Genomic DNA, 19,279 nt, shown 5'->3' on the forward strand with positions numbered 1-19,279 from the left:
TGGATACCGTGGAGGAACAAGACAGGCACATGCGGAGTATATCACAATGAGGAAAGTAAAGGAAACAGGAAAGGAAGGCTCTACCAGAAAAAAGGGAGAGCTGAGAAGGCTCCAGGAGAAAGCAATCCTTGTGCTGGGCTTCCAGAGGCAGAAGTGAATGGAAAGGGGAAGAACATTCTAGGCAGAGGGGACAGCATAAGAATCTGGAGATGCAACCTTTGGGCCACAGTGTGATGAATAATCCAGACATTCTGGCTTCACAAAGAGAAGCCTGAACAAGTGGATGATGGTCAGAGAGTGGACAGTTGGGGCGCCATGATAAAAGAGTCGTCTTTATTTCAAAGGTAGCTGTTTGCTATTATTAAGAGCTTTTGAGCCAGGGTGTGCCTGGCTTAGTGACAAATACAAGTTAAGAAAATTAAAATTGAAGAAAGATCAAAGTACTGTTTCCTCCCACAGTTACTAATTCAAAATGCATTATTACCAACATAAAACAGAAAATATAGATAAAATCCTCCTCATTTTTTCCCCCAGAAGGAAATGAATGTAAAAACTCAAAAACATTTGGAAAAATTACTTGGTTTGCTTGTCTTAGTGATGAGTGCTTTGCAAGAAAAAATAAAAATAATTGTTATCTTTCCTTGGTAATCTTTTAATATTGGCAACTTGATGTTTGTCTTCATTTATAAGGTATGAGGACTATTATTTCATGGTATAAAAAATAAAAATTTCAGAGAGGAGAGCGTAATTCTAATGAGTTGTTGGAGAGAAAGTTTGAGAATGGACTGTGAGCTTGGTGCCTGGAAGGTAGAATGATGTTTCTGACCCAGCTAAAGCAATGATCTGAGGCATAAGCAGTTTTTCCACCAATAATGAGGTACTTGGTTCTGGAAGCTTCCATGTGATCCTGCCATTTGTTAATGTCAAATCTTTTCATAATCTCATTATTTTCTTCATTTGATTATCATGTTTCCTTATTCCATCTTAAAATCCTCTTTAGAGTCTACTTACTTCACATCCTTATGTGTGGATCACTGAGAAAGTATCACACAGGTTTATGCCCTCAGCCTTGGGCTTTATGGTCTAAAGAACCATATGTAGATTGAATGTCTTCCAGTCAAGTCAAGAGCTGGGAACATGCCCAAAGGTCCCAGCAGTCTATGAAAGAGAAAGAAGATCCTTTGCCCTTTATCAGTAGCATGTAGCCATGGAAGCATGCTCAAACACTTTTGTCTAGAAGGATTCAAGCATCCATCCAAACAAGAGACAGACCAAAATCTTCAGACAAGAGGAGACGCTTACTGACTACAGACTGATATTATAGGTTGAAGTGTGTCCTACCCAAACTCAAATGTTGAAGTCCTAAACCCTCTGTATCCTAAAATGTCATCTTATTTAGAAATAGAGTCATTGTAGAGATAATTGGTTGAGATGAGGTCCTCATACTGGAGTAGAATGGGTCCTAATTTTCTCTGTGACTGATGTTCTCATAAGTAGGACATATGAAGAGAAAAAGACATATATCAGAGGAAGATGATGTGAAGATACAGGGACATGCCACCTAAAAGGAACACCAAAGATTGCCAGCAGACTACCAGAGCAGAGAGGCACAGAGCACCTGCCCTCTCAGGGAGTCCTGGAGGCTCACTCTGTTGATGCTTTGATCTTGGATTATAGCCTTCAGAACAAGGAGACAACAAATTTCCCCCAGTATGGAGTGGTAGCCCCAACAGACAACCTCAACATCTCTCACTCCATGGTTCTTGACTCTGACTCAAGAGTAGTTTGGATGATGGAAGAGCAAGGGCTAAGCATGTACTGCTATTGTTTTCTTGAGCAAAGGGTGCCCTTGTGGGGTTCATTCTCTGCCAAGCATCAGCCAAAATGGCAGCTTAAGGAAAGGAGAAAAATCAAATCTAGAAGTTCAAATGTGGACAAAACTTCCATCTTCAGTTGAAACTCTTAAACTACTGTATTGATCATTAGGTCACAGTCTCCACCATTACTTGACGTTTAAAATGAATTTGGATCAGAGTACTTGTTTGTGAGTTTGAGTCCTGGCTTTATCTTTTATTAGCTGTGGAACTTGGGGCAAATTACCTGAGCATTCTGAGCCTCGGTTTTCTCATCTGTGTAATGGGGATGAGAATAGCATGGTAGTGAGATTTGAACAGGACACTCGTAGAATAATGTCTTGCCATATAGCAAACTTGGCATTAATATTCACGATAATTAGTGTTTTTATTTATGGTTGTTATGTTACCAATATACAACTGGCAAAATTACAATAATTACAACATCAACCTACACAAATACATGCTGTTTTTCAATGATCTTGAAAACTGCCCTGAGAAGAAAGTTTTATTTTCCACACATCAAAGATGAGAAATCCAAAGCTTGGAGAGATTATGAAATTTAACCAGAGCCTCTTTGCAAGCAGAGCCAAGTTGATATTCAGGTTATTAGACCCCAGCACATTTCCCACTGTTGCTACACTGCAAGAATAAAGTAGACTTGACATTTTGACCCAAACAAGAAAATATGACCTATGATGTTTCACCAGAGCCCTAGAGAATGGAAAGTATACCTGCCAGGGAGTAAAAATGGTTTCATGCAAAAGGTCGGACAGGGAGAGGTGTGGTCCTGAAGTCAAGAGGCCAAGCACCTGAGCAGAGAGTCAGGCGCCCTGGGCACAGGTGTGGTAGCAAGCACAGGATTGGTAATGAAATTAGAAATACATGTCCTTTCCAATAGTCATTTCTTTGCATGACATTCATTCCCAAGTCCTTGTTGAGCATCTTTTCAGTGTTGCTCAATGTACTCTTTGTTGAGGCATAGCAGTGAATGAGACAGCAAAGATTTTTATAATCAAGGTAGAGAAATCAACAGTAAACAAATTAGAATACAGTGTGGAAAGTGTTAAGTAGTAGTTACTATTACCCCTCTTTTATAGATGAAGTAAGCTGAGGTTCAGAGTGAATAAATAACCTTGCGTAAAGTCGCACAGTCAGTGAGATTCAATTCAGGCATGTTTGCACTTGATCCAGGTTTTTAACTGTGGTCTGGGAGATGTTAAGAAGTGCACTAAAAAAGAAATCTTTTTTCTTTTTTTAAAGTTAAAAATGTTTGTAAACTCTGAGAACTAAACCTGCTCTGGGAGAGCCACAACACACATGAATATAGTCAAGTCTTTTGGCCACTTTGTGGGAATGAATACTATTTAGATTGAGCATTTCTCCCAAACCCGAAGGTTTCAGTCAAAGTACATTAAGCTCTATTGACTGATGGGGGAGCATGAAATGAACGCAGTACATCATGTACAGGACATCTTAGGGACTCATTATTATGTCCCTTGACATTTTAAGAGTATTGGTGAAGTGGGCAAGACTCATGCACTTATTGGTCCTTGGGTTCTCTGATGTTAAAGAATTGAATTCTGGTACATTTAGAGCTAAGGAAGAAAAGAAAAATAGTGTTTTTAGGCATGGGTTTCTACAGTGAACAACTTTTAGTGATCAAGTTCTCTGCTATCAATTATAGCAGCAGTAGATTTGAAAAGTACAGAAATTGCCTTCTGTTCACTTCACGCTTTTGACAGCAGTGACAGATTTCCACAAAGGAGAAAGCCCCTGGGAAGTGAAATGATGATTTGAGATGGGTGGGGTTTTTTTTCTTTCTTTCTTTTTTAATCATTAAAGAGCATGTATGAATCAGGGTGGGGACGATTGCTCATTTATTCTGGATCTTTAAGTTTATGAGGATAGGCTGATCCTTACCTTCAAATTAGGTGATACAAGCTGATTTTAGAAATGGTGCAAGATTTGAAAAATTCTATCTCCAAGCACTTTACTGTCCCATAGAGGAGATGTTTGGACATATTATTAATGATATAAGACAGTGCAAAGAATTCAATGTTTGTGTCCCCCCCCCCCCCCAAAATTTGTATATTGAAGCCCTAACCTCAGTGCAATGGCATTTGGAGGTGGAACCTTTGGGAAGTGATTAAGACACAAGGGTAGAGCTCTCATGCTGGGATTTGTGCTCCTCTGAGAAGCCAGCCAGCCAGCCAGTCAGCCGTCTCTTCTCTACATGAGAACACAGCGAGAAGTTGGCAGTCTGCAACCTAGAAGGGAGCCCTCACCAGTCCTTGACAATGCTGACACCTTGACTTGTATTTCCAGCCTCCAGAACTGTGAGAAACAAATGTGTAAGGCACCTAGTCTCTGATACTCTGTTACAGCTGTCCAAACTGACTCAGTCAGGCAGACCAGAAAATGCCATCAGAAAACAAAAGAGACGGTTTCTATTTAAGTAGAAAGACAAAGGCAAGAAGTTCTGCAGCTTGTGAGTTTCTATCAAACATTGGCTTGTCTGGCCTTCGGGTGGAATTTGTGGGTCTATTTTTATATCTGTGTTCCACTGTATCTTACAGTGACTGTTTCTCAATACCTAGGATTTAGCTGTATCAAAAGCCAATTTGGTTTTCATGTTCTGACATTTTCCAGCTCCAATGACCCATTATGACTTTAAGTCAAAGGAAGAAAATGAAGTCAAGTTCATGTCATTTTCATCTTTGAAAATGAAAAAAAAAAGTAGTAAAAGAAAAAAAAAAGTCACTCCTTTTATATGCGTTCCCTTTTATGGCTGAATCTCTCTTCTTCACATGTATTTTAGCCTTAGCTGCATTTTCTTCTTTCCTTTTCTAGGCTAATTCTGCACTATATAGCTATTAATATCATCAGTACATTTAATCACGTTATGCTATTTTCTTTTTTCCAGGCAACATCTTTTTAAAAATCTTATTTTATTTATTTATTTTTTTCTCTTTGAATTTTATCTTTTTAGGGTTTTTAAGAAAATTTTTCAATGCATTCTAATTTGTTGTACATGACAGTAGAATGCATTTATACATTTTGATAAATCTTACATAAATGGAGTATAATTTCTCATTTTTCTGGTTGTACATATTGGAGGATCACATTGGCCATGCAGTCATATATGTACATAAGGTAATAATGTCTGTTTCAATCTACTATCCTTATTACCCCCATGCTCAAATCTTATTTTAAATAGCCCTATAACCAATCTACTCCTTTTTATTTTATTTTATTTTATTTTTTTTTTTTTTTTTTTTTTTTTTTTTGCTACTGGGAATCAAACCCAGGGGTACTCAACCACTGAGCCATAGCCCCAACCCTTTTCAGTTCTTATTTTGAGTCAGGTCTTGCTAAGCTGCTTAGGGCCTCACTAACTTGCTAAGACTGGCTTGAACTTGTAATTTTCCTGCCTCTGTCTCCAGAGTTGCTGGGACTACAGTCATATGCTACTGTGCCCAGCCCATGCTCCTTTTTCTGACATTATTATTCACTGATTTTACCACTATCACCACCACCACCATCACATACCATTTTGCCATGGAAGTTCTATGCTTCAGGTGACCAACATGACAAACAATCTCTCTAAACTTTATCCTAACTCTACAGAGAAGGGAGTAACAATTTTTTTAATTCATATTTGGCCAGGAAATATATTTTATTTGGTATTCATAATATATTTCTTTAAACATTGTATTTGATTATCAAAATAAGTATAAATTCATATGCGGAAATGGCATAGAGGATGCCCATGTGTCCTTTATCCAGTTTACCTCAATAGTAGCATCTTATAAAACTGTAGTTCAATATCACAAAAAGGATATTAGCAAATATTATAGTCAAAATATCAAAGAAGGGAGTGGCAATTCTTAACCCCACTTTACAGATGAGAAGCCAAGACCCTGGGCTCTTAAGAAAACTGTCAAAGCCTTCACAACTACTACCTTTATTCCACTTGACTCCCTCTTCCCTAAGATCTGGCCTCACAAATAATCTCTGCGGTACTGGACTCCGTGGTCTAGTCCTATGTACAGGATCTTGACCTGTTCTTTAGACAAATTATTTCTGGCAAATAATTGTGTTAGTCAGATAGTGGGTATGTTTCAGTCATGAGGTTGTTTTAGGGTCAATTGTTTTGTAACATGATATTTTAATTTTTTACCATTTTTTGGGTTGTTAGATATATCTTGCCCAATGTTACATAGCAAAGGAATTTATTTGTATTAATTTCCTATCATCGCTATAACAAATAACCACCATCTTTGTGGCTAAAGAAAATGTAAACTTATTCTTTGCAGTTCTGGAGTTTGGAAATATAGGGCTAAAACTAAGGTGTCAGCAGGATGGGGGTCTTGTGTAAGGTTCCAGGGGAGAAGCTTTCCTTCATCTCTTCCAGATTTTAGTGATTGTGCACATTTCCTAGACGATCGCCTTGTCACCTGGACCTCTGCCTTTATTGTCACATTTTCTTCTCTCACTCTGATCCTAATGTATGCCTATTTTGAGGACTCTTGTGATTATATCCAACTCACATGGATAGTCCAAGATAATCTCTTCATCTAAAGATACTTTACTAAATCACACCCCCAAATGTCCTTTTGTCATGTTAGGTAACATATTAACAGGTTCAGGGTATTAGATATGGATTTCATGTGTGTTGGTGGGGGAGAGCACTGTTCTTATTTCTTCCTACCATGTTATTCATTCATTGTATAGTTATTCAGCAGTGAATACATGCAGTGAACTGTGCTGGGCTTTGAGGAAAGGCAGAGAACAGCACTAAGTTTGAAGAAAAAAACAGCCAGGCTATCTGTACTCTCATGGATTTACACCCTAATGGAAGAGTTGGACAATAAATAAAAATTTTGTGATTTTTAATATAATTGTAACAAGTGCTAGAATAGTGGAGTGAGAAGACCAGAGAATCCTGGAGGGCCTGGCATAACTTGGGGCATCAGAGAAAACATAGAAGAGATGACTTCCAAGCTGAGATCTGAGGTAGATTATTAATTAGGTGAAGAGGAAGGTCAAGAGTGAATGTTGGGAAGATGAGTGATTAAAATTTTAAAGTTCAAAGTATCTTCTAGAACTGTTCAAATTCATTAAGGTCATTAGATTTTCTTGAACTAAGGAAAATACTAACCACATTCTCAAGAGAGAGATAGTTGTCATTTTTCTGAACTTCTCAAAGGTAGGCAAAAAACATTTTTGTATCTTGAATATAATATAAACATGGAAATAATTGTTGGGAATTATTGGAAATAATTGTTTTGGAAATAATTGCTTTCTTCTACTTATCAGTTTTCTCTGATATGGGGATGCTAATTCACCATGGGGGGTGGTTAGGGAAGAATAGAGTTCCTTTATATTAGGTAGAAGGGAGTGAAGGGAGGAGAAGGGGTATGGGGGAAGGAATGATAGTAGAGTAAAACAGACGTTATTACCTCATGTACATGTATGATTGCCTGATTGATGTGATCCTACAATATGTATAATCAGAAAAATGAAAAATTACACTCCATTTATGTATGACCTATCAAAATGTATAAATGCATTCTATTGTCATGTACAACTAGTTAGAACAAATTTTAAAAATTAATAAAAAGAAAAAGAAAAAAAAGGAAAAAAATAAAGAAGTTAAGGGTAACTTAAGATTTGCATTATTATTGCTGTCCTTTGAAGAGTCTTGCCATCTCCATGAGTTTAGTGGTCCCCAAGTAAGTTTTTTGCAAGTCTAAGTAGATAAATTTGCCAAGATTCCAAATATGAACTTTAACAACAGCAACGAATACAGGTTGAGTTCTCTGGCAAGATCATTTAAAATGCTTGAGAAAAAGACTGAAGAGTAGATGCTACATCCAAAGTGTTCTAATGCTGTCTTCAGTTCAGTTAGCATTTTAAGTGTTCAAATATTCAGGTACTAACTTAATACAGTGGTCTCTGGTATTTAAAGCCTCTCTGTTTCTGTGACAACTTATTGTCTGATGGCCATCAAAGGGGCTTGTGGAGACAAAATACGTAAGAGGTAGAAGATATCTACTTTCCATTTTTGCTTTTTTAATTATGAGAAAAAGTGAGCATTTACCCCTAAATATTTGGTCCTTTAATCTTCCTTTACTATAAACCAATTATGTTTGTGGTCTTGGTTTTTTTCCCATTTTCAATTTTGAGAGCTCTTTGACTCAGAGAAAATAATTCTTCATGTGGCATCTTACAAGAACATTTTCCCTGTTTGTCATTTGCCTTTTGGCTTTGTGGGCAGGGTAGGTTTTCACTAGTCAGATGTATTAATATCTACCTTTGTGATTTTTGGATCACAAATTATAAAATTAGGTTTTTCTTTTCTTATGTTTATGTTCTTTCTGATTCAATTTTTAACTCATTTTGGGATTTATCTTGCTATGCAGAGGGTATGAGGGTAGGAAGGTGTTTTAGCCAGCTTTTTTCATTGCTGTGACTAAAAGAACCTGACCAGAACGATTGTAGAGAAGGAAAAGTTTATTTGAGGGCTCACAGTTTTAGAGGTCCCCATCCACAGACAGTAGGCTCCATTCCTTGAGGCTTGAGGTGAGGCTGAACATCATCACCCAGTGTGTGGCAGAGAGAAGCAGTTCACATGGTAATCAGGAAGCAGAAAGAGAGACTCCATGGGCCAGATACAAATATATACCCCAAAGCCATGCCCCAATTCCCACCTCCTCTAGCCACACCTTACCACTTCAGTTACCACTCAGTTAATCCCTATCAGGGGATTAAACGACTGTTTTGGTTGAAACCCCTACAACTCAATCATTTCTCCTCTGAACTTTCTTGCATTGTCTCACATGTGAGCTTTTGGGGGACACCTCATACCCAAACCATAACAGAAGGATAATAGAATGAATCAGGTATTATTACCCTTTGTACATATGTGATTACATGACCAGTATGATTCTACATCATATACAACCAGAAGAATGAGAAATTATACTCCATTTACATATGATGTTTCAAAGTGCATTCTGTCATATATAACTAATTAGAACAAATAAAAAAGAATAAACAGCTAGCTTAAAAATTCCCCCAAATGTTTAGCCTTTAGTCCTATGTATTTTGAATAATCCAGTGTTTTACTACTGATTTGAAATGCTATTTTAATACAAAATGATAATCTCAAATGCATTAGGATTTATTTCTTGACACCACATTCTGTCCCATTTTAAGCTGATTTTCTATATCTAAATGACTATATTCCTCTGTCATTTGTTTAATTGTTCATAATTTCCTCAGATGTTTAAAGAGGAACTTTAACAAAAACATTGTCAATTAAACAGCTCCATAACCAACGATTTGCTTGAATTTTTTTTTCTCATCTGTAAAATTAGGATAATGGAATAATCTTGCAACTTTGGGGGAGGATTTTAGATGATATATGTACGCCAAGTACTTAGTTCCATTTCATGATGGTTGTCACTGCCTTTTACTTTCCAACCCCTTATGTGTCCCTATCATACCATAATAGCTTAGTAAATGTATATTACAAGAATAAAAGAATGACTGTTTTTTGCCTAAAATGCCTGTCAGTTTCTCTCAGGACCTTTTGATTAGTGCCGTTTGTGGTCATCTTCCAGGCACAGCCATGGGTTTAATTAACTGGGGCAATTTGGAAAACTTCATTAACTCTTCCAGAATATGAATGTTTCAAATAACGTTCCAAAGCTGTAGATTATTCTTTCTTGGGTATATGGTCTCTTTGGAAACAACATTTGATTTTCCAATGGCTTACGAAGTCATACTTGAAACCAGTCATCATTCAACAAGGAAATTTCCTTAGCCCAAAGCTCTGGGGAATACACAAATGGCTTATTTCTTATTTAAAAATTTGTATTCTTCAGAGCCTGGAGGTCTGAGGAAACACTGCTCACACACTCTTCCTAGTTAAGGTGGAGAACAGGGGTAGGACACACACAAGCTGGAGAGGTTGATCAGAGGATCAGATAGGACAGAGAGGCTTTGTTTTTCTGTCTAGTTTGGGTTCTGAGCTACTATTTTGCTAAAATTGTGCATAGCAGAAACTATGGAGGCTCCAATGTAATAGATGATGACGACAGAGGAAGCAATTTCCTTTCTTTGACATAAAGATTCTGCTAACCTGAGAGCACTTATTCATTTTGATTTTCTATGTGCCTGTCACAATAAAGGCAAGTCATAATTACAGGGCTGAGAGGACAAATACAGACTTCAGAGATTTGAGTCCTAGAAAACAGACATGGGTTAAAGAAATTCACACACACACACACACACACACACACACACACACACACACACACAGAAGAGAGAGAGAGAGAAATGGAAACTGGGACGTTTTATTAAGAACAAAAGAGAACAATTGCTGGTTACTATAGAGAGAGCATTGGTTTTAAATAGAAACACCTTTGGACTGGAGTCTAGACTTCAATCCTAAACCCCAATCCTCTTGTCAATTCCATATTACTTTTTATTCACGGATTCATTTCTTTAATTATCATTTATTGAACATCTACTCAATCCCAGGATCTAGGGAGACTCTGAGAATATGCTTCCAGAAAGTTCTCACTAAAGTGCAGGGCATCTAGTGCACCAGGAGCTACCTCAACAGGTGAGGTGATTAGCAGATCTGTTTCTGGGGAATAAGTACATCCTTGATCAGAAAGGAGGATTGCAAAGGACAGAATGGATACTTATGATGAGATGAGTTTTCCAGAAGATAAACAGTGAAGGTCTAAGTCTAGATAAATGGACCAAAACATCTTTAGGCCCAGTTTGAGTCTGTGAAAAAGATAAAGAAGGGGATGTGCTAGGAGTACAGACAGGTGTTATACAGCTTTTTCTTGCTGTGAACAGCATACTTGACAGGAGCCACTTAAAGGAGGAGAGGTCTGTTTTGGGCTCAGAGTTTCAGAGGTTCAGTCCTTCATTGACTTACTCCTTTCCTCTGTGCCTGAAATGAGGCAGAACTTCATGGCAGAAGGGTGCTGTGGAGGAAATTTGCCAGGCTATAGCAGTTAGGAAGAGATATATATATATATATATTTAGAGAGAGAGAGAGAGAGAGAGAGAGAGAGAGAGAGAGAGAATGCGAGCATAGAGCCAGCAACAAGATATAATTCCCTATACACCCAATGACCTACTTCTTCAAGCTGTGCCCTGTCTACAGTTACCACTCATAGCCCATTCAAATTATTAATCTATCAAGTGGATTAATCCATTGATGGATTTACAGCTTTTATAATCTAATCATTTCACCTTTGAACATTTGTGCATTGTCTCACCCATGAGCTTTTGGGGGTCACGTCTCGTATTCAAATCATAACAAGACACAAACAAGTTTTGAGAAAGAATGAAAAGATTAGGTGCATTATGAAGGCATTCCTATCCCTATTTTATGGGTAACACTGGGTTCAAATGTAAGCCCATTTATTAAATGCACACTTATATGTCATCTTTAGTGTGCTAGCCCCTAGACCAGGTAGTAGGAACAGTCAGCTGGGCAGGTATAGTCCCAGCCTTAAAACCTCATAGTCAGGAATTTGACATTTAGGAGACAATTGATGTCCTCAAAGGAGAGACTAGAAATCTAGTAATAGAATTCAAGTTCATGAATCCATCAGGAAAGGTGTGGAAATCAAGGAATAGTTGGAAAAAAGAATGGCATGAGAGAATAAGTAGAGCTATGACTTTTAGGGTGTCTGGGAGGTTACCAGATGACAAAGAGAAGGCCAGTCACAGAAGGGACAATATTTTCAGGTTTGTTGACAATAGCTTTCAGACTTACTGAAAACTGCTTCACACTATAAAATAAGCTAAACATTCTGAACTCTGGTATATTCCATTGAGACCAGATATATCTCCCAGGGTCAGAGGTAAAGCAAGCATATTCAGCAGTGCCTTTCACATCTGAGCTCTCTTTCAACAAATAGGCCCCTACTGTGTACCCAACCCAGGAAATGAAGGTGAGCAAGAAAGATGTGGTCTCTGCCCTCAAATGTTATGAAAGACACAAGGAGCTGTGAGAGAGAAGGGAGGGAGACCTTCTTCAGACAAGTTGGTCAGAGAAGGCCTGGGCAAAGTGGAGATCCTTCAATAGAGATCTGTAAGAAGGGGAGGTACTGGCCAAACCAATAGCTGGAAAGGGTCTAGGCAAAGGGCCTGGGCAGAGTGCTGAGGAGGCAAGGCTGGAGTGCTGGGCCAGCTCTTATTCTCTGAAAGATACATGGGAAGGCTTAGTAACCGCTGCCGCCACTGTTCTCCCTGGGAGAGCTCAGCCTTCTTCCCCTGCGATTCCTGTTTCTCCTGGAGCCTCCCTTTGCACACTTGTCTCTTTGCAATCATTTGTTTACAAGCCTGCCTCCCCCATAGAATCACTATTTGCATTGCTTTTGCTTGCCACAGTCACTGGAATACTGTTCTACATAATTCATTCTACATAAATATTTGCTGGCTGCAAAAAGAAAAACAATTATTTTGTAGAAACTATGGGACTTATGAGAGAGAAGACTTTTCAGTACTCTACAGATTAGTAGTCCTGTTTATACAACAGGGGAGTCCGATCCTTCCTACAGACTCGGAATGGGATCATTTACTTGGGGAACCTGAGTGTGGGTTAGCACTTGGTAGACATGCAAAAAAAAAAAAAAAAAAAAAAAAAGTGCCTTAAGGCATGATTAAGTGAATGAATGGATACCTGGTTTAATTGGTTCTGAGAAAGTTGGGATACTTGTGCAAGATTCTTGGAAATTAAGCTTTTCAGTCAGTTTCATCAAAACTCTAAAACCAAAGCTGCCTTTACTTCCTATTAGCTCTGAGAAGTGGCTACTCCAAATAGGCTCTATAAACTAAGCACAGGTGGTGCTGATGTGAAGAGGTCTGAAGTTCAAGGCCCTGGGTTGAGTTTGGTTTCTACTCACCAGTTATGTGGCTTGTATCAGGACCCTAATTCTCAACTGTAAAATGTGTTTGGTGGTGAATATCTATAAAATAGAGTTTGACCCTGTAGGACTGAATTAAAATTGGACATCAGTATGAACTCATGTGCACACACATACACACACACAAACACACACACACAGACACACACACATGAGATGAAGAGACACAAAGCCAACTAAAGATTCACGTGTACATGTGAGTTGTGTACATACATACTTTACTTAGCTCTACATTAAGAAGTCCTGGGAGCAATGACATCCCAATAGCAATGAGCACTACTCCATTCCACCTCTTGGTTTCTAAAAACTATTCTCCAATAAAAAGAACCATCGTTCTATGGAGAAATGGTTGATTCTAGGGTTGGGGGAACAAACAATGACACAACAAGATGAGCCTGGATCATCTGCTGGTACCAGAAAGGAAGGAAGTGCTTAAAAATAAAAGATGGAGGCATGACAGAGGGACACAAGAGCCTATCCAAAAGACTCCCAGTGGTAGCAAAACTGGAAAAGTTGGAGCAACAAAATAAATGATGTAAATTTAATTATAACTCAAAGCATAAAATATACATGTATGAGTCCATGCTAACATAAATAAATGATTCACTAAAGAACTAAAGGGAGAGAAGAGACACAACTTCTTTATAGAATTCCAAATAATATCCAGGAGGTAGGGCATGGTTCTCCCTGGCCTCCCAGGATGTGGGCTGGACTTAGAGACTTACTTCTAGGGACTGGAGTGCAGAAAATGGGGAAATAGGGACTTTACAGTGGGGAACCCATCAAACACCACCTTAACCAAGGGATGAAGTATGACCTCACCAGTGACGTCACATGGCATTGTGTTCCCTTAACAGGCTGTGATGAGAAGGGCACTGCCCATCTGGGGTGTTCTTTCTAAAAACCCGTTATCTAATCAAGATAAAAACATCAAACAAGTCCCAACTTGATAAAGAGTTCACAAATATACTTAATCCAGTATTCCTCAAAACTGCCGTGGTCTTGAAAAACAAGGAAAGATTGAGAACTTGAAACCCACCACAGGTCACCACGGAGACATGACAACTAAATGCAGTGTGGAGGTCCTAGAACAGCAAGAGGACATGGGTGGATGAACTGGTGACATCTTAATCAAGTCTGGAGTTCAGTTGCTAGTAATAGATACAAATTAGAAGTGTTGGATTTTAAAGTTTTTGGCAGGTAATGTGAAGATGTTAACATGAAAAAAACTAAACTTTGGTAAAGGGTGCACTCTGCTGTATCCTTGTGACTTTTATGTAAATGTAAAAATTACTGCAAAAATTTTAAAAGTTTATCAAGAAAACCAGAATTTGGGGACAATGTTATGATAGCATCTGAAAGCATGTTATGAGCTCAGAGGGTTAAGTACACCACGATGAACACAAGGGGACTCTCACTTGTACAGAATGAAACTTAGTGATTAAAGAATTTTATAAATGTTCAATTTCCTCTCCTCTGTGATGTTTTTCCCTTCAAGCCTTGCTACCTGAGACCTTGTATTAAAAGAGATGCCAAATATTTTATTTGATACCTGACGTTTAAAAAATAAAAGTAAATTCCTGAGGTCAACTTGTTTATTTCCCAGTCGAACATGAATTTGTCACATGTCACTTTCTCATAATAAGAGTACAAACCCACTCATCCCAAGCTCATTTATGTTAGCTTCTAGGGAGTTTGGATTCCAGGGAAATGCAAAGTCTCTGTGCATATACATATGCTCCCACACACTCAGCACCAGAGAGCTGGGTTCTGCAGAAACTGAATTCACCATGGGAAAAGCTGCTTCACGGTCTGGTGGCTTTCCTAAGACAGCTGTTCTCCCTCCCAGCAGTTTAAGTGAGTTGGAAACCCCAGAGAAATGAGGAGAACCTATCTCCATGCAGAACCTACGTTCTAAATATAAATCTCCTTTAATGTGGATCAGAGTGTAAGAAGTCAGTCTTGAGGGTGCCTTTGCGATGCTGGTAAACACAGTATTCTCTCCAGCATATCCATTGTTAGGAAGGGAATGTGTCCAAAGTTTCAAGGTCTACCTGGGGATCTCAGGGTTAGGAGACCCAAGAAGTTCCTGCATAGAGTCAAGGAGACTCCGGGATGTTCCTGAACCAACCAGAGCTTTTACCTTGTGACACTAGGATCCCAAGAAGACAGGTTTAAAGAGCCACAGGGTATACATAAAGGAGTTGCACTCAATTTCAATTTGTGAATGCTTTTAGAATCCTACTTTTATGCATATATGTATGTACACATGCAGTGAGCACATATCAGCATCAGTCAGTGTTCTGTGTGCAAATGAGGGGAAGAGTGGTTAAAAATAATTCCTCAAAGGTAGGTAACACAAAACCATCCAGATGGACTTTGTAATGCTGGCCTGCTGATTTTTTTTCTCTTCCCACCCCTCATCTCCCTCTTTCTTCCCATGTGCTTACATCCAAAGAAGGAAATCTACATAAAACCTTTGTATTTCTGTACTTCATTGTCTTCATCTATAAAATACAGACAACAATATCTACTTCATGAGGTTAAATGGATTAATAAATAGAAAGCATTTAGAAGAGTATTTGCACATTGCAAATACTGAAAAAGTCATTTTATGATAATGGTTGACAGGAGATTTAACATTTTATTGGGAGAGTTAGGAATTGTTTTATGGAGAAGGTGACAGTTGAGATGAGCTTGTAAATGCATTTACTGCACCTAACCTATCAAACATCATAGCTTAGCCTAGCCTACCTGAACATGCTCAGAACTCTTACACTAGCTTACAGCTGGGCAAAATCAACAAACACAAAGCCTATTTTATTATAAAGTGTTGAACATCTCATGTACACACAGATGGGTGTTTGTAGACATGATGGGATGTGAAAACACAATATCCCCAAACACTGGCAATGCAGCTCATTACAGAATATATTCCTGTAGTATGTTTCCCCTCATGACCATGTAGCTGACTAGGAACTGTGGCTCCCAGTTGCTGCCCAGCATCTCAGAAAAGGGTACAAGGTTATATCAAGAGTTATGGAAAATTAAAAATGTGATTTCTGCTGAGTGTGTATATCTTTTGCACCATTGTAAAGTTGAAAAATCCTAAGTCAAACCACCTTAAGTTGGGAACCATTTGTATTGTATAATCCTACTCACATGAAGTTTGAGAATAGAATTTTATATAAATGAGCTAATCTATGGTGATATTTCAGAAGAGTAGCCACTTTGGGTTATTGACTGGGAAGAATTCTGGTGGGTTGGAGATGATTTACATCTGTAACTGTATGTTTACCTACATTTATTGGGTAGGTAGTTCATTTATTGGGTAGGTAGTTCATAAATGCTTTGTAGAAGTGATTTGTATGCTGTGGAAATGGAACAAAAAAGCTTCACTATATACCACTTAAACATATATGCTCAAAATGTAAGATTAAGGAGGAAAAGCAGGGTATAAAATTATAAGTGCAACATTATCATAGAAACTCAAAACAACCATGAATGCAACGTAATCTATTTAAAAATTAGGAGAATAATGAACATTTGAACATTGGTCATTTCTGATGGGGGGATTTCAGTTGACTGTCCTGAAGGGGTACCCCTGAGTTGTTTCAGAAACACTGACTCAATGGTAAGACCCCAGCCAAATTCTCCAAGCACAGCAACAGGGATGCCGTTCCAGTTCTTTCCTAGGGGAGTAACTTCCATCAAGTTGCATAAACTCTTCAACTCTCAATTTTCTCAACTTGCAAAACAGAGTGATACTGATTTATGTACCCCAGGGTTGTATGAGGGACTGAAGATGAAGCGTGAACCTCTGCTCAGCACCTGGCACCCAGAGTGCTCAGGACGTGCCAGGTATTGCCATTGAAGGAAATATGGAGGCAGAGGAGAGTGAAGTTGTCCAGGTTCACTCTGACTGTCCCTCTTTTCTGGATCATCTGTAGAAATGGAGGCTGGCTAGGGAGATTTAAGGAGAGGGGGAAAGTCCAAGGCAATCCCAGAGGAAGTGAGGGGAGTTGTCGAGGGAGCAGGTGCAGGCCCACCAGCAGCAGTGATGCTCAGAAGCTGCACATTTCCAGGTGAAATCCTTCAGCTCCCCCTCAGCCAAAGAGGATGGTTGAAATATTCATAAGTTGGGGTTGTAGTGTAAAGTCCAGGAAATGAAATGTGGGGTATAAACTCCAGAGAAAGTAAAAGTAAAGAATAGCATTTTAATTGTGAGAGTTTAAAGTTGAGCATTTTGTATGTATATGGCTGGGGTTATTATGTGTATAAAACATGACACTATTTATGAAAATCACCGAAACCCAGATCACTGGCCTTCCTACACAAAGAAACACTTCCTCCTTGTGATATCAAACAGTGATTACTAGAATACAATATTCACATGCCACTGAACACATAAAATGTTTTTTTTTAATTCTAAAAAAAAATTAAAATTAACTAACTCTTTTAGAAACCAGTAGAGTCCACAGTTTCTCAGGTAGAATTAGGGGAAATTTAATTGGTAGTCAGTGATTAAGGAAGCATGAAATACACACATACTCCAGGCATTTGAATCCTTTCTTCCTGCTTAGGGAGATAGGCTTATGATATTTAACACTGTCAGTCAGTAAAATCATGTGCATTGGTTAGACTGCAAAGTATTAGAATTGACTTCATTTCAACGTGACTAAAAAGAAAATTATAATTAAAATAGAAACAGAAATCACAGTGCTGGGAAAAAGAAATATAGAAATTTTTCTTATAGGAAGTTTGTGAAAATCAATATTGTGTGGTCTAATAGGATTTCGTATTATACTTTCATCTGGAGTGCGGGGAGGGAATTGTGTCAACATTTACAGCCTTGATTCTGACTGCAATCCAATTAAAAGTTGCTCAAAATGATATAATGCACGCAGGGTGTTCTGAACAGCTGTCCCTGAATAATAATGATATTTATAATAATCCTATTAGCTATCATTTTTATTAACACCTTTTTATATAGCAGGCAGTGTGCTAAGTACTTTATGTTCTAGCTCACTTATTTCTCAATGATAAATCTATGAGGGAGGTATTTTATTTTACACATTTTATGGGTAAGGACAATAAAGTTCAGACTCGGGTGACCAACTGTGCAAGTTTTCCCAGGATGTGGAACTACGAAAGTCCTAGGCAACCTGGGATGAGCTGGTCATTCTTTAAGAGTGACTTCCTCAGTTTATACCCAAAGGACTTAAAATCAGCATACTACAGTGATGCAGCCACATTAATGTTTATAGCAGCTCAATTCACAATAGCTAAACTATGGATCCAACCTAGGTGCCCCTCAACAGATGACTGGATAAAGAAAATGTGGTTTGTATACACAATGGAATATTACTTAACCTTAAAGAAGAATGAAATTACGGCGTTTGTCGCAGTAAATGGATGGAGCTGGAAATATATACTAAGTGAAATAAAACCAAAAACTGAATGCTTTCTCTGATGCAGATGCTGATCCCTAATGGGGTTGGAGGCTAGGGAAGAATGGAGGAACTTTGTATTGTGCAGTGGGGAGTGAGAGGTAGGGAGCGGGTTGGTAGAGGAGGGGTGGGAAGGATGGTGGAAGGAGACAGACATCATTACCTTATGTACACATATGATTGCAGGATCAGTGTGACTCTGCATGGTGGAGTAGAGCCAGAGGAATGAAAAGTTGTGCTCCATTTGTGTACAATGTGTCAAAATGCATTCTACTGTCATGTATAACCAATTAGAACAACAACAAAGAAAAGAGTGACTTGCTTGGTTTTTAAGTGGTAGAGAAGTAGATTTAAACTTATTTTCCTGGATTGATTAACTTTCCTGCCTACTGCCAGCCCAGCTCAATATTACTGTCCACAATAGCTAGACAGCAAACACATCCTTTGGAGCATGAAAGGAGGGGTCTAGGTAGAAACTAGTGAATATTATTTCACATGGAGTAATTGAAAATGTCATCTTACGCTCCTGTCCCCAAATCTTGGAGCAAGTGAAGTTGAACAACCTTGATGACATTTCCAAAGTCCCTTCATGTTACTGTAAACAACGTTCAGAATGGAGCCCACATACCTTGGGAAGTGGATAGAGATGGCACCGTGGTTGGCCAGTCTTCTGCTTACAAAATTCAAGAGTGTGACACGCCACATCAGCATTCATACCTGCCTCAAGCCTAGAGGGAAATGGGGCAAAAGCAAAGGCTATTAATGTCTCTCAGGAAGGAGAGACTAGGAAACAGAAGCTATTTCAGAGAAAGGTAAGTCCCCAGAATGGCTTCTAATACCCTCCACTTGGGGCAGCCTGCCTTTGAGAGCCCATGCAGGGTAGCTTCTGGATCATAAGAATTTCCAGTCATTGTTCTCTACTTCCATCTAGAATAAGGTCTTGGGGGCAGGGAGGGCATGCACAGCCCCGAGTGGAGGAGTCAGCCTCTCTCACAAGCATAGAGATTCT

General features: G+C 38.7%; 1 protein-coding gene across 2 annotated transcripts in view; it reads right to left on the reverse strand.

Moving 5' to 3' along the window:
• AOAH (acyloxyacyl hydrolase) overlaps window positions 1-19,279 on the reverse strand; it is a 225,359-nt gene that overhangs the window by 138,768 nt on the left and 67,312 nt on the right. For both annotated transcript variants that reach the window (XM_079151170.1, XM_079151171.1), the window contains exon 4: window positions 18,899-18,998. In XM_079151170.1, the coding sequence (XP_079007296.1) occupies window positions 18,899-18,998 (100 nt within the window). The remainder of the gene's footprint in view (window positions 1-18,898; window positions 18,999-19,279) is intronic.

Source organism: Sciurus vulgaris, assembly GCF_902686455.1.
Source record: "Sciurus vulgaris genome assembly, chromosome: 8".
In the NCBI taxonomy this organism is placed as follows: domain Eukaryota; kingdom Metazoa; phylum Chordata; class Mammalia; order Rodentia; family Sciuridae; genus Sciurus; species Sciurus vulgaris.